This window comes from Nicotiana tomentosiformis, chromosome 1 (assembly GCF_000390325.3).
Source record: "Nicotiana tomentosiformis chromosome 1, ASM39032v3, whole genome shotgun sequence".
Lineage (NCBI taxonomy): Eukaryota > Viridiplantae > Streptophyta > Magnoliopsida > Solanales > Solanaceae > Nicotiana > Nicotiana tomentosiformis.
Genome location: NC_090812.1, coordinates 18,723,727 through 18,740,461, shown reverse-complemented (window position 1 = coordinate 18,740,461; position 16,735 = coordinate 18,723,727). Strand labels below are relative to the sequence as shown.

At 33.8% G+C, this 16,735-nt stretch overlaps 2 protein-coding genes across 2 annotated transcripts; one reads left to right on the top strand and one right to left on the bottom strand.

The window, feature by feature from the left end:
* Positions 1 to 1,417: 1,417 nt before the first annotated feature.
* Positions 1,418 to 9,818, top strand: LOC104095445 (embryogenesis-associated protein EMB8-like). Its single transcript, XM_009601587.4, has 14 exons — positions 1,418 to 1,800; positions 2,383 to 2,472; positions 2,805 to 2,866; positions 3,908 to 4,008; positions 4,312 to 4,401; positions 4,850 to 4,972; positions 5,542 to 5,619; positions 6,331 to 6,416; positions 6,592 to 6,640; positions 7,557 to 7,613; positions 7,697 to 7,827; positions 8,315 to 8,398; positions 8,779 to 8,845; positions 9,046 to 9,818. The coding sequence occupies exons 1-14, from the start codon at positions 1,550 to 1,552 to the stop codon at positions 9,475 to 9,477; spliced, it is 1,701 nt and encodes a 566-aa protein (XP_009599882.1). The 5' UTR covers positions 1,418 to 1,549; the 3' UTR covers positions 9,478 to 9,818.
* Positions 9,819 to 10,162: 344 nt separating this feature from the next.
* LOC104095446 (uncharacterized protein At5g49945) lies at positions 10,163 to 14,217 on the bottom strand. The gene is made up of 3 exons (XM_009601589.4): positions 13,088 to 14,217; positions 10,759 to 10,962; positions 10,163 to 10,676 (listed from the first exon to the last, which is right to left on the bottom strand). Exons 1-3 carry the CDS (start codon positions 14,144 to 14,146, stop codon positions 10,446 to 10,448), a joined length of 1,494 nt encoding a protein of 497 aa, XP_009599884.1. The 5' UTR covers positions 14,147 to 14,217; the 3' UTR covers positions 10,163 to 10,445.
* Positions 14,218 to 16,735: the final 2,518 nt, after the last annotated feature.

Sequence of the window (16,735 nt, the reverse complement as noted above, 5' to 3'; positions counted from 1 at the left end):
GAATTTTTCCTACGTGTTTAACTACGTGATTATTGTGGTTGATTCAAGGGTCCTCAATCGGCTATACCTATTTAGTGTGTATTACTTGGAAAATGGTACATATTTAGGTAGTTGTTGAACAACATCACTCCTAACGTATATGAGGGATCAATACGAAGGGTTTAAAGGTGGGATTAGGAATAACGAAACCTTGGTGCGATCACAGTGAGCGGTAAACGAGTGCTAGCTAGTGTAGTTCGGAAGAATACATTTAGTAAATTGTTGTATTTGCTCGGAAGAGAATTATTACACCTAAAGTGCTCGCTATCGGTAGAGAGTATCTAGGATAATTTATAGGAGAAGCAACAAATAGGATTCCGATAAGAGGGAAAATCGCAATTCTAAACATTTTCAATCTTGTCTACAACATTCGTTTTGTCAGTAGTAAAAATAAAAATTTACAGCTTTTCAATCACCTTGTTGTTAGTTAGTCAATAACATTCAATTCATTATTCAATATTTTTGGAAGTTGATTAGGTGGATTCTTGCTAAACTAAAAGTTGTAATTAGTACGTTATTTCCCTGTGGGATTCGACTCCGGACTTGTAAACCAGATTATATTTGCAACGATCGCTTAGTCCTTTTTATAAGACATAGTTGGGCGTGATCAATGGGATAGCTAATCCCATCTTGTATATGGGATGACTAATCCCACCATTTTAGTATAAAGGTTATTCCAAGATCTAATATCCCAAACCAAACATGCAATAAAGTTAATCTCAAACTTTATCCCCGATTATTATTATTCTTATCTTATGTACCAAACGACCCCTAAGAGTATAGTTGGATATAATTAACAAATTTATATAGTTGGATATAATTAATAAATTTAGTCTTGAATTCCTAAAGTAATATAATTATTTTGGGACAAATTTAGTCTTGATAGAGTATGTATATAACACTTTTATATTATTTGTGTGTTTTAACTTGTCATAATTAATTTTTTTTATGGTAAGCTCATAATATAAAGTATTCTAAAGTTGAACTAATTTCGAAATAAGACAAGTATAGAAATATTGAAAACAAGACAAAGCTAGCGTTTGACCATAAATTTTCAAATTTGTTTTGAAAAATCTGTTTTGGGTGAAGTTTGGCTTGAAGATGAAAATGTGTTTGGACATACGTTTTCAAAATATATTTCTTAAATTTATTTTGGAAAAATATATGTATTATTAGGGATTTGGCCCAAAACTAGCTATTGAGCTGGTTTTGAGATTTGGGATTTGGAATTTGGCCAAAATATAGACAAAATTTATGGCCAAATATGTATTTGACAATTAAAATCTAAGTTTATTTCGGCAAAAAATATGGCCAATGTTTTGCAAATCTATAGTCACGTAATGATTACCAAATGGCCCAAGTCCCAACCATTTGTAGAGAATTCGAGTTTTCGTAGGCTACTAGCCCCAACCGACTATTCCCTTCTCTTCTTCACCCATTTAACTACCCACCCTTTTGTTTCCATATTTCTTTTCCATCAATTTTTCTTGTTTCTTGTTACAAGATCCCCATGGATTGCATTGAGTTAAGCTCAGAATCCCCATATGAGCTTTTGCTTAAAGCTGCTTTCTTGATACCTGTAAATCATTATTTCTTGGGCTTCCTGTTTTTACTGTGTGTATTCCTCTATCATTTCGTGGAGATTCACTTCTTTCAAGATTTATTCACTGCGTTTAGGGGACAACCTGTGTCTTTGACCTTTAACTCTGGCTGTGAGCTGTATCAAGAGGTCGTTTCTAAGTGTAAAATTCTACATGGCAGGTAAAAAATGAATAAAAATATAATCTTGCTAACATTCAATCTTGATCATTTTGAAATTTTGGTATATATAATATGATGATGATTTGGAACCCGTGAAATATACCCTTTTGTTACATTTTTTTGGGTGCCATAGGAATTCCGTAGTTTGCTAGCATTACTTGGTTCATATTCTCGTGTGCTACCTTGGATTTATTTCTCTAATTATACTGTCTTGCTAATACTTGTTAACGGTACCCCTTTCATATTCTTTGTTGCTATCTTAAATTTAGTTCTCTAATTATTTGTCTTGCTATTACTTGATATCAGGGTTTGTCTTGCTATTACTTGATATTAGGGCTTCCTTCACCTTCTTTAGCCGAGGGTCTATCGGAAACAGTCTCCCTGCCCTGCCCTGAGCAGGGGTAAGGCTGCGTACATCCTACGCTCCGCAGACTCCACTTGAGGGATTATACTGGGTTGTTGTTGTTGCTGTTACATTTTTTTGGGCAATAGTTTTAGACTGAATTTTGTATGAAATGAGTATATATAGCTTTTTGTTTCATTTTTCCTTATTCGTTGGTATTTTCTTATTGGTTATTGCAGGTATTTGTCTACTCCATGGCTTTGCAGTCCTCATATTCAGACTGCCTTTTTACAGTTCTTTGGAAGGGCACCCGTTTGCAACTATAGAAGGTGACGATTAACAGGCTTATTTAGTTTCAACCTTTTTCTTAAGAAAAACAAACGGGGCTTAAATGTTCATCTAAAGTATCATATTATGATAATATCAGTTTTGGTCTCCCTTGTATGTTAGGTAAATATTGGCAGACATTTTTAGGTCAGTGCACTTACTGTTTGAACTGTTTTAAGTATGGGTTTTACATGTTAAGCATACTCTTCATATATGATAATGAGACTGGCTTGTCTGCGAGGCAGTTACCCTTGACATTGTGAAAACATCATATTCTCATATGAGACAGTGAAGAAGTGCTACTTTTTGCTCACTAATGCGTTCTTGCCTCCAGACAGATATTTCGCACGTCTGATGGTGGGACAATAGCTTTGGATTGGCTAGCAAATGCGGATGGTAAACTACATTTTATACATTGGTCTTCATTTCATCATGGACTGTTTCAACTCATAATTTGATTGAAGAAGCTTGTCTTAGAACTTAACTAAACTTCAAAAATAGAATAAAGATCTGGATTATGACAATGTTCTTTTGATGAAAAAGTCAAATTTTCTACAAGATTGGAGGACTAAAAGATGCTATAGACAACTCGGAAACTAGCCTCTAATTGCTCATATCAAAGATGAAGGATTAGGACCAAATAATAAAATATTTTGCTGTTCGAGGAGAAGTTCAGGGGAAGAAAGAAGATGGTATTATATTTATCTGTGGCGATTAATTTTGTTTAACGATAGTCACTGAGAGGGTTATAAAATTACTGGAAAGTAGAAAACAAAAGCTATGGAAGAGCCTCTTCCAACTCCATCTTTTACCTTTTGGGAAGTGAGAAGCCCTTTTGAATGTTAGATTGAAATAGAAGATCGAATTTCTATCTTTTGAATGCGCTTGATAGAAAGCAATACTCCTGTAAGGGTGTTTGAATTACTCTGAATATTTCTCCATTGGTTAAATTCTTTATCTGCCTTTTCTCATCATTGAAGTCTCATTCTCCTCTTTCTAGGAAACCCGTGGTTTTCTATGCTTAGATAACTTTTTTTCCTCAGACATCCTTGTGCTTGTTTGAGCTACTTATTCAAGCAGTTTTATCAGCCTATATCATAAATGACTTCATTGTATTAATTCTGATTTGAAGAAAAAGAATCATAAATGACTTTTACTAATACTGACTTTACCTTATTTAAGAGGTTACGTTTAAGGGTGGACTTGGAATTATCTAGTTGGTTACCTTTTGATAGCACTCAATATCTGTTTTGAATCATCCCTGTAAATATGCAAGCTACTATCTCTAATCATTTGCTTTAGCAAGTACTTGTCTTAAGGTCAAGCTCTCACCAGACCAATTGAGTAGTGGTTCTTGAGTATTCCCTGTTGTTTTTATGTGTTACGTACGTAATGGAGTAAATTCCCACCAATTTCTGTTTCTTTTTTATTTGTCAGTTAAAAAGCCAGCCATTGAACGTTCTGATGGATTTCATGGTGATGATAAAGGTCCCATCATGGTAGTGATTCCTGGTTTAACAAGTGACTCTGATTCTGCTGTAAGCTTTCTTCCACTCTTTTCCTAGTGTCTTCAAAATTATGAGTTTTTTGCATGTTTATGTCTCTTTCTCTTTGGAGAAACAATTTTGATGCAAAAAGAATTTCTTCCTCCATTGAGTTTTTATTCTCTTCCCTTCTTCTCAGTTTATTAGCATATCTCTTCCCTTTTCAATAGATATGACCAGGTCTGCAGGCTCTTACAAAATTTTATTGTTTCGAACTTTATATACTGGTTAATTGAGCTCTATCATATGATTACTTGAGATTATGTGCTCTTTCTTAAATCAGCTTTAATTTAGCAGTACATAAAGCATCTTGCTTTTAAGATGGCTAAAAGTGGATGGAATGTCGTCGTGAGCAATCATCGGGGTCTCGGCGGAGTGTCAATAACTGTGAGTACTCCATCCTTAAGCAAGAACTTAATCTTCCAGTTGAATTGCTTTTGGTAATAGATAATATCATCTAGATTTTCTTCAGTTAAATTGCTCAGAAAGCAGAGATGCTATGAACTTTCTAATTTTAAATTGCTCGTGGATCAGCTAGTTTTTACAATGAAACCGCCTTATTAAATTGTCCCTCAGGAAATTGAAACTTCTTTAGTGGTTTATGGTGCCTCCGATTTCCATTATTTTTTTGTTGTTCCTCCTAAACTCTTTGCCTTTAAATCTACTCTCTTGACGTTGTAAAAATAAGACGTGAAAATAATGAAAGTTAAACAATGAATTTAATTCGTCTAAGGTACATAATGTTGGGTAGTGATATGCTTATTGTGTTATGAAATATATAGTTCTTGGACTATTGAGCAATGAAAGCTCAAGATTCATGATATCTTGATGGCAGTCTGATTGCTTTTATAATGCTGGATGGACGGAGGATGCCCGCAAAGTCATTGACCATCTTCATGCCCAATACCCCCAAGCTCCTTTATTTGCTGTTGGGACTAGCATTGGTGCCAATGTTCTGGTACGTTGTTACATATTTTGTTATTGAATATTCTGTTAGCTTTCCTTGTATGATCACGAAATTCTGCAACACTTCTGTGCTAAAGAATCTTCTTTATGGTTACCTGAAGACAGAAACTAAATTTGAAAGATAAAGGAAGAGAATTCCATAGCTTGTTACAGTAAATATCTTCAGAGAAGTTATTATTGTCAGAAAGGTTTATACGCAAGCATATGACAACTGTCTCGATGGCTTTCATAAAGCTTTAGTTGTCAGTGCTTATCGATATATACAAAAATCCTAGTGTATATCAACATTATGACCATTACATAAATTTTCCACAGTAATAGAGAGGATACATCTAAACAAGATTATTCTCAGTTTACTAGTTGGTCCATCTGCTGAAGTTTGATATGTACAAACCTTAGGCATGAATTAACGTTCTAATGTTTCGATTTTTAAGGCTTTTTACGTAAATGTGCACTCCTTTTCTAAATTTTGAGCATCCAATGAGTTCAGGTATATTAAACATGGCAGCTGTTCTGGACGAAGCCAAGAACTATTTTATTGACAATATAAATAATTTCCAGGTAAAATATCTAGGTGAGGAAGGAGTTAATACTGCGATTGTCGGGGCAGCTGCAATATGTTCTCCTTGGGACCTTTTGGTTAGTAAGTAGACTAGCTAATTTACATGCTCTGAGCCTCTGACTATCTTTTTAAGGTATTGGTGAATTGCCAGCTTCTTTTGTTTCATACATCATTCTTTATCTGGTACATCTTCCCACTAAATTGGATTCTACTACATATTGTTTATTTCTTGGGTTAAGATTGTTTTTTTGGATGCATGATCTGGAAAGAGTTTGTCTAGCCTGAAACAATAGTGTGAAGATGCTAGATGATGATAGTGATGGTGTTGACCTAGTTTAGTATTAGCTAGGGTGTGTTGGAATGTTGGAAGTCATTTTCCAAGGAAAAATTTTTCTGGTGTTTGATTGGTGAGTAGAAAATATTTGTTATAAAAAATATATATTAAAAATTAAAACAATAGAAAATTGGAGAGTGTTTTGATGAAACTATTGAGTACTAGAGATTAATAATAATGTCTAAGTGTTAGCTAAAGCAAGTAATATGCAGTTAAAATTTAAGATAGTTGTAAGGAAAATGACTTCTGTCCATAAGTGAGAAAAGTCATTTTCTTCCTTTTGATGGAAATTGTTTTCCATGGAAAATGACTTCCGTCATACCAAGCACTAGAAAATGGCTTTCTCATGGAAAACATTTTCCTTCATACCAAACACACCCTAATCTTGTTATTTCGTCCTTTTCTTATGTCATACAACAATTAATACCTTCTTTTTTCTATTTTTTTTTTTCAGATTGGTGATAGGTTTATTAAACGCAGGCTTGTGCAGAGATTCTATGACAGAGCTCTTACGATTGGATTGAAAGATTATGCCAAGCTGTAAGTCCCTGTAGTCTCTTTTATCAGTGATATTGTGTTTTCTTTAATGGCTTTGCTATTAGCTGTGATGGCATTTATCCTAAGTTAATTCTATGTTCCATAATACATTGTAGTTTTATTTCACTTCGCCTTCATTCAGAAGTCCTAATTCTTAATTGGCACAATCTGTTTGCAGGCATCAAAGTACTTGGTCTCGTTTGGCAGATTGGGAAGGCATTGCTAAGGTCATCTAATTCTCTTACTGATCTATTTTCAGTACTTTATCTCCAATGACCATCACTAGAGTCAATCAATCAATCAACTACACCTCAATCCAATACTAGTTGGGCTGGTTATATAAATCCTCTATATTCATTCCGCTCTCTGGCCAGTATCATCATGGAACCCCTTGCTCATTTAGCGCTAAACCCAGGTGCAGATGTAGCATGTGCCTAAGAGAGCACGTTATAACGAATTCAACGTTGAAAGGATTTTTGATACTATGACTAGTTCATACTAAGACCAGTTAACAATGACTAACATAGATGGAGTTCCCCTAATTAAAATATATTGAGCTGTTCTAATCACTGACATTTGAGATTTCTACCAGGCAACCAAACTATAGGTTTTCTTGTAAAGGGGCAAAGTGCTGACTTTACATAAATTGTTGGGTATCATATGGGAAATACAATGTGTGAAGACATCTGGAATAGTATACTATAGGAAGTCCATATTCAAAAGAAAGTAAATGTGAAATCTAATGTCTGATGGAAAATTTTATTATTTTAGTGCCAAGGAAGGATGACAATGTAAACCCAGCTATACTTTTTCATGCATGGATGTCTATCCCTTTTAGTTTAGTTTGTCTTGAGATGAGACATCTACTACAAAGAATACAGGAAAGAAAAATATTAGTAGCGGACAAGAAACCTTTGACGCTGAAACAGGCGCCATCTGATAGACTTTTAGATATAATATCCAACCCCAGTAACTTCAAAGGTGTGGTGAAGTCCTCTCTTTTTTTTCACACGCACTAAGAGCAGATCTCTCTGTGTTCCTTGTAAAAGAGTTGATTTAGTTGCTAATATATGCAACTAACAAGTAGATGATCTATCTTTTGTGTATTGCTCATTCTGATGGCTTATATTCTTTGTTTTGCAGTCATGTTCTGTCCGAGATTTTGACCACCATGCTACTCGTATTCTTGCTAATCTTGAGGTAACACAACTTTGCCCTTTTTTCCAGTATGTCCGTCCAATGCCTTATTAATCAGCATTTATTTCCATCCCCTCTTCCCCAAGACTGTTGATACATATTACAGAAAAGCAAGCTGTACCAGTTATATAGGGAATGTGATGGTTCCCCTCCTCTGCATTAGTAGCTTGGATGATCCAGTCTGTACAAGAGAAGCAATTCCATGGGATGAATGTCGGTATGTCATCCTTTGTGTTACAGAATATCCTTTTAGTTTCATTTCGGATTTGTTAGATCAGATAAAAGGTCAGAACTAATGCGAAGTAATACAGCTGCAAAATTATATTGTCGTAGGGGGGAAAATATGGAACTGTGTGGTTGATAAGTAAGACATGAAAGAAGGATTTAATGTGTTAAGCATTTGGTGGTGGTCACCCTTGAGTCAAACATAATGAAAACTGAAGGCACTTGTGCAAAAAAGCTTTACTTCTGTCCCTTCCCTCCTCTAGGGGTGTAACTATTCCGCAGTATATATTGGGTGTTCAGTGAAGTACTTATAATATGAAAAGACTCGATTACCTAATGGAAGTTCAAACTCACCGCATATCATGTGTGTCTGCCCCTGATCATTTTTATTCTTTATGCTTTCACTTCATGTCTCTGTGTGTGTGCAAGTGTGTGTGGTGCGCCTCTAAATATAGTATGAAGACATGATTCTTGTTCAGGGCAAACAAAAATATCGTACTAGCTACCACACACCATGGGGGACACTTGGCATATTTTGAAGGGATTACTGCAAAAAGTTCCTGGTAATTTGCGTTCCTCTCATCTGATATGGTTTTGGCATTGTAATTTAGTTTACTTTATGTTTTTGTTAAATCTAATTAGCACTTTATCTCCGCCATTATTCAGTCATCTCAATTCTTTTAGCAGGCGAAAATGTTCCAAAATGGAAGGATCAAGAAAAAACTGAGTTCTTTGAGGATAGACTTGGATTGTATATAGAATTTGGGATTTGTAGGGGAGCCCTAAATTGGAGAATTCAGTAAATCTGTATTTGATAAGCATTCAGATGTATTACTTACTCCTCCAAGTGTTGTATTGAACTGTGTGGTGACTATTTAGTAGCATGAGATATGACATCAATACTTACTGAGAACAAGTTAATCATGTGTTCCTTATGGTGCAGGTGGGTTAGGGCTGTTGAAGAATATTTTCATGCTTTGAAATCCAGCTCATTGATCCATCGAGAAAACGTATGCAGATTTGTACACTCACGTTGAAACTGCTCATACTTTAAAGATATGCTTAAATACATATTTATTTGGCTAGTTAATTGATAGCTCTACTCATAAGTTATTGTGAAGGTCCAGACAAATGATGGTGAATTCTTATATATCAGAATGATAGTTGAAGCTAAAGTAATTGGGAGCCTTTATGTCATTATATTGTGCAGATGCAGAATACCACAGTGGTTACTCCCCTGGAATCATCCATTGATCAGGCACCATATGTGAATGTCAGAGAAGACGGAATGATAACTGCATTTAGCAATGAGCCATCAGGTGAAGTAGGAAGTCAGCAGAATGAGCAATTGGCTGAAGATGACAATGCTGGAGATAGTGTTAGAGGTGTCAATGCTACAGTGCAGCAAGAAGAAACAAATGCAACAACTCAGCTTGATCCTGCTCCGAAAGCAGACTTTGATGCAATGCTGGTTCCTGTTAAAAGATGTCTTAATCAGCTCTCTCGGCGTAGCAAGATTTCAATGTGGGTACTTGCATATGCTGCAATCATAACCACATTGCCAATTCTCGGTTCAGCTCTACCACTGTTTTTCAAGAAAAAGCTGCGCAATATTTTCTCGCTATCCTCTCCCAAAAGATGATGATGTCATGCCTGTGGCAGTGCCTATGTTCTATTCATTGCTGTTGGAGATACAGTTGTCATACAATTGCTGCAGAAGGGCGACAAGCTGAGCTCCAAAGTTGGTTTTGGAAATTTGAATTTCTCATCTGTTGTCAAACTAGATTTGTTGAGGCTGTACTATTTCTTATTACTTGGACAATAATCATATATCATTATATAAGCTAGTTATTAGAAAGATATCATTGTTTCCTGATTGTTTCATGTCTGCAAGACAACAAGACCAAATCCAGAACAATCTTGGAAGAAAAAAATTGGCAATGTGGTCGATCAATTATTTGGTAAATAATTTTGTTCTTATTACACCAATTTCTCATTTTTTTTTTCTAAGTTCATTGAACTCAGCTGGAAACAGGAAGGAAAAAAAGTGATAACATGCACAACCAGATAATCGCTAACCATCTGAGCTTTTCAGACTTGTATCAGCATTTATCCCCATTGCTTATACAATCTCTCAAGAAATCGTCGTCAAATCTTGTTTTGCATTTGAGATGTGGGTTAAAATGATAATCATAATAACAAAAGAAAAAAACAAAGTAAAATTTGTAACAAGTGGCCAATAATGTGGTGACATCATCAGCTTTACAGTAGCAGATAAACTACAGTGTTGTTGCGATCAATCATTCCAATCATTTAGACCGCCAAAATTCAGATCTAAGTTTTTCTACTTAGTGTAAGAAATTGTTCTCAGTTCTAACAAAATATTATTTTAACTGTGTACCCATTACTTCACAATAGGCACCAAACTAAGTCAAAATCCACAACCTGTGGCCAGAATAAGGAAAGACCCCTAGACTACTTAACTAAATTACAGAACCAACAAAGAGACATCCCGTCTACCTAATACAAGAATCAAATTCAGCGACACTCGGACACACAATGACCATTGACGGGATCTAGAGAAGATTGAGATGTCACATAAACTCGAATCTACCCAGCCCGGGTCATTTTCATTTTTGGCATTGCCTTCTTCATCTGCCGAGCACGCTCTTTAGCCTCTTTCTTGCGAAGAGCCTCTGCACTAAGCTTAGCCTCAGCTTCCTCTATCTTCTTTCTCTGCTCAGCCTTCTTCCTCTGCAGCGCTTCCTGCCTGGCATTCTGTAGTTCTTTGTAAATCTCTTGAGCAATCTTCGTTCTTGCTCCATCAGTTTTTGTGCGGGCCTGAACCGTAGAAATCAAAGTTAAGATAGTATGAATTTGTTCAAATTTTACATACAGTAAAGCTTCATCCATAATTACTCACATGCGAGCTCAACTTGTATCGTCCAACTAAGTCAATGTAATAAGGTACAAGAGCCACAAGCCGGGTCATATCAGCCATGTTTTTGGCATCAGGGAGAGCAAACTTGAATATCAGCATCTTCTTGTGTGAACCCAGATGTTGATCAGAGAAATGCACCGAGATGAAACCTTTGCCAAATTTCTCATATGCTTTGTCACCGAAAACCTGCAGGTATTAACATAAAGCTATATCACATACTACACCTGATTAAAAAAAGCTATATCAAGTACTACTCACTAAGGATGCTCATCTGAGAGCAATAAAAGTTCATCATTAGCTTATTCTGCAGTTTGCTGTTCTGTGAACCAAAGGAGCAAGTGTTCCCACAGAAAAAGAGCAAAAGAAAAGAAATGACTTTCACCTCTGGGGTGAGGTATAGTGGACTAGGACTGACAATTAATCCTAATAATCGGGTAGATTGCAACCACAGGTAACAAAAAGGAGCGGCTAGAACTGGATAAATGTGTCCTCGGGTCAGAACAGAGACATAGAAACACGTGAACCAAAATCCTTTTCCACAAAAGAATTCCACCTTCACAACATTTGCACAAGACAAACCCCAATGTTTGTAATAGGTTTACCCTCTTGGCACAATTGATGATAAGAATAATATTCTGACTTATTTTCGCACTTTAAAAACAAATAGAGAAATCAATATGGTGCTACAAATAGAGGAATCAATATGGTGCTCAGTTTCCTAGCCAACTCATCTAAAGTTCGATACTCCCGCAGTATCGAATATCGATACAGAGATGTGGGAAAGAATTAAATTTTAAAATCAAATCCAGAGACTAAATTTACATTTAAGAAAGATTTTCTCTTCAATAATTATGAATTTCATTTACCCAATCAATCCCAAGTTCAATAATTATAAATGTCATTAATCCCATCAATCCTAAAAAAAATGTCCACCTCCTTTTCTTTTGTATCCCTTTCTACAAGAAAGTTTTACCTTATACTTCATCACCCCCATTTTGCCCGACCAACTTTCTACTTAGCATGCTCCAAAGAGAACATTCTATTCCTCAAATGGAAAAACCATCGACATCACAGAAAGCCAAGTTAATTGATAGTGACTACTTTACGCTGTTTGCTTGGATAAAAAGAGGAGAGACTGAAGGAGTACAAGTAAAAGTGGAGCCTAAGGAGTCATTTCGATGTACAAGATGAGTGGAGTAGAAGTGAATGAGTTGGTTACACCTCACCATTAACTTTTATACTCCATCAAAAATTGGACAAAAGAGAAGAATGTATCATGCCCCTTTTTGGTGGAATTTCTCTTCCCGTTATCAGGACAATAAATCATCAATACTTCAAACACAAAAACTAAACCAGTTAGTCTCTCTTTTCCCCCCTGTTCCTCCCTTCCCACAGGACCACAAATAGTGTCATCATTATGAATTAAAGGTGAGATTGTCATACTCTTCTGACTTCTTCTAACTATCTTAACGTTTCCAATAAAGTTAATACAGTTATTCATATACTTTTTTCCTCGTCTCCACAAACATCAAACAAAGTCAATCTCTTTGGGCGAAGATAGTATAATTTACCGCCAGAAAATTCATTGACCTACTTTTTAAACTAGATAACTGAGTAGGCAGGGTCAAAATATCGTTCCTTTTTTGGATCAAGTAGGGTCAGATACTTTCATTCTGTCTGCTTTAAAAATCCTTGAGGTTAAGATTCCTGTCACTTTTAGTTTCTACCCACAAAATCAACAAGTAGTTAGGTACTTAAAGGTGCAAATCTTTAAGCTTCTTCTAGCAAGTGAAGCTCTGTTCACAGTTCACATGCAAACTGAACTACTCAACAATCCCTTCCAATTCTCCTTTTCTTACATGTGTCACTAAGCAACTCTACCAAACATTGCCCACTCTTATTCCTATTCAGTAGATCACCAACTTCCACAAGGCGTAATTACTTCAACTTAATCATAACACTTATGACAACAGCTTACTAGTAAAAATTCCTAGAAACCATAATTCTCCAAAACCTGAAAGTTAGTACTAACATTTAAGCACAGTAGATTTCCACGCTCCAATATCTATATTAGAACTTAGAAGCCTTCATGGCTTCTCAATAAGTGCTAGAATATAGGAAAAATATAAATGGAATCAAAGTCACTGCATATATATAAAAGTTCAGAATGACAGTTGAGCTTAGAATAGATACTCCAACTCAACATTTGCAAAAGAACACGAAATTTCAATCTAGCACAACTCACTAACATTCATATTATTTTTCTACCAACAAAATATCCGAGCTAGAAAAAAGGCATTCAGACACAAACCTGATCGAGCACAGTTTCATTGATCATATCCCCAGCCACCTCCTTCGACTCGGAAACAACAGCCAACTCTTCAGCAACCCATTTCCTCCCACTGGGCGGGCTCACCAACGATGCAAACCTCTGAAGATCCGTAATCTCCTTTTGCATCGTCTTGGCCAGTTTCTTCCTAGCCACAGCAAGAACCACGTGGTCCATTGCATCATCATTCATATACACCTCAAACGTTATCTCATCTTTGCAAGGCACCACCATATTATACAACCTCGAAATCAAATCATGCCTGCTTTTAAGCTCCATCGTAGCCAACAAACCCTGGCAAAATCTCCTCCCACTAGCATAAAATTTGAACACATTTTGTCCTTCTTTCAACAACAATGGTGAATCATCGGTTTCCCCAACACCCAATAAGCTAAAATTCTTCTCAAAGATAGAGTCTTTTGTTGCAAATTTACTAGCCCAAGCTAATGCTAAGTTCTCATTCTCTTTTTTTCCAGTAAAATAGTTTATTACAAACATAATCAAGAAAGAAACACAAACAATCTCAACAGTATAGGAAGATATGGATTTCGGGATTTCAGGCTCGGGCTCTGGTTCAGATTTCAAATTAGGATCGGAATCGGAAGAAGTGGGAGTGGCAGTGACAGATTCAGTAATTAAAGGGGAATCAGAGGGTAAAGATTGAGGAATACCTTCGAATTCATCCTCATCCCAGTAGTCAAAGGATGTTGAAGCTGGTTTTGGATCGGACGGCTGAGATGTAACGGGAGGGGCTGGATCAGGAGGGCCGTGGTGGGATTCAACAGGGTCGGAGACGGAGAGAGTAGTGGTAAGGGGAGGTGGTGGGGTGGAGGAGATGATTGGGTCGATGGGTTCAGCGAAGTCATCGACTTCATCGGCGTCGAAACCCTCGAAGTGGCGGTTCTCGGCGGCGGAGACGGGGGAGAGGTGGTGGAGGAGGAGGGAAAGGATGGAGAAAAGGGCAATAAGGTAAAAGAGAGTGTCGCCTCTAGGGAGGAAGAAGGAGGAGAAATGAGAAAGGGAAAAGGACCGCTTCGCCATGAGAGTGTGTGCTTGGATTTGATCTCTCTCTGCTTCTGTTTGAGGAAGAAGAATGAGATATATGTATTTACTACTAATGTAAAGAGAAAATAGATGTGTGCGTCTGTGTGATTAGGCCTTTAGCCTAATCTCCAAATCTCACGGTTAATCATGTCTTAGCCTAATGATTAGAGCCAGCTTAGGGAGTTATTTCACCCTACATGATACATTTGGGATCGTTTAGTGTTTTTATTACTATTGCATTATTTGTTGTATGCATGTGCTATCCACTATTGACCATATTTGGTTTTTTTTTTTGGCATAAATAAATAGTACCCATAATATATGTGGATTTTATGTGAAATATAATGTAAATAAATAGTACCCATAATATTATTTTAAAGAGACTTATATAGTCGTGGAATAACTTTTTTGTTCTATATTTTTTTTATTCTATTATCCAATGCTTAGTATTTTTACATTGTTAATAGAATTTTTTATTAACAAATTACTTTATTTACTATTTTTGTCTGCTCGCTTTCTTTTTGTAATATAAGAGAATATTTTTTTTTTTTATTAATCTTGAAATATTTTTTAATTTTTAATTTTATTTTATTGTTGTCAATAATATTATCTGAATTTTAATAAATAAAATCTCTAATAAATTAAAGGGACTTATATAGTCATCGAATAAATTTCTTGTTATGTATTTTTCTTTATTATATTATCCAATATTTAATATAATTGCATTGTTAATTAAAAATTTTATTAGCATATTACTTTGTTTAATATTTTTGTTACTACTTTTTTTTTGTAATAATAGTAGATATATATTTTATTTATTTTAAATTTTATTCTAATGTTCTCAATAATATAGTCTGAATTTTAATGAATAAAATATCTATTAAATTAAAGAGACTTGTATAGCCATTTAATTTTTTTTTGTTCTATATTTTTCTTTATTATACTTATCCAATATTTAGTATTTTTACATTGTTAATAGAAATTTTTATTTGCATGTTACTTTGTTTAATATTTTTGTCTACTACCTTTTTTTTGGTAATATACTAGAATATATATATTTTTTATTACTCTTGAAATATTTTTTTATTTTAAATTTTATCCTATTATTCTCAATAATATTCTATGAATTTTTATGAATAAAATCTCTATTAAATTAAAGAGAATTGTATAGTCAATGAATAACTTTTTTGTTCTGTATTTTTCTTTATTATATTATCCAATATTCAGTATTATTGCATTGTTAATAGAAACTTTTATTAGCATATTACTTTGTTTAATATTTTTTTCTACTGCTTTCTTTTTATAATATAATAGAAGATATATATTTTATTACTCTTGAAATATTTTTTATTTTAAATTTTATCATATTATTCTCAATAATATTATCTGAATTTTAATAAATAAAATCTCTATTAAATTCAAGAAACTTACATAGTCATAGAATAATTATTTTGTTATGTATTTTTTTTTATTATATTATTCAATATTTACCATTATCGCATTGGTAATAGAAACTTTTATTAGCATATTACTTAACAAAATTTTTTGTATGCTACTTTCTTTTTATAATATAAAAGAAGATATATATTTTTATATTTTATTCTATTATTCTCAATAATATTTTTCTGAATAAAGAAACTTTTTATTTTAAAAAAGAAAAACAATAATTATTAAAAAACAAAGAAATTTTGAATTGGCAGTTTTTTATTTTTGTACTTTTATTTTATTATTTTAAAATAATTTAAAAACTCCACCTTGAAACTACACTCCGATTTGAATGGAAAACTTTTTTTAATTTTCGTTTTTTTTATTATGAAATATTTTATTTTATTATTTTATTGATATTTAAAATCAAAAAATAATAACCAATAACTAATTATTAACTACTTATGCCATGTGACTTTTTTCTATGCTGCCACTTGACTTAAGGATAGGGCTTTTTCCTCTCCTTTTAATAATATATAGATATTGATATAGATTACTTTATTTAATTTTTTTTATTTTTGTATGCTACTTTTTTTATAATATAATAGATTATATATACTTTTTATTTTATTTTTTATTCTATTATTCTAAACAATAGTTTCTGAATAAAAATAATTTTTTTATTTCTTTTTAAAAAAGAACAATTATTAAAAAAACAAAGAAATTTTGAAGTGGAAGTTTTTATTATTTGTAATTTTAGTTTTTTGTTTTGAAATAATTTAAAAACTCCAACTTGAAACTACTCTCCAATTTAAATGGATTTGTTTTTAAAATTTTTGTTTTTATTATAAACTATTTTATTTTATTATTATATAAATATTTAAATTCAAAAATAATAAATAATAATTAATTATTAACTAAATAACTAATTATTAACTACTTATGTCATGTGACTTTTTTCTAGGCTGTCACTTTGCTTAAGGAGAGGGTTTTTTCCTCTTTTTTTAATAATATATAGATATAGATTATTTACTGTTTACTCGAAAAATTAGATAGAGTTAAATTTGTGTATGGTTCTAAGGATACGTGATATAACTTGGTACAAATTGTAGAGTGAAGTAGAAATATATATATTCATGAGAAATGGAATGAAATATAAGG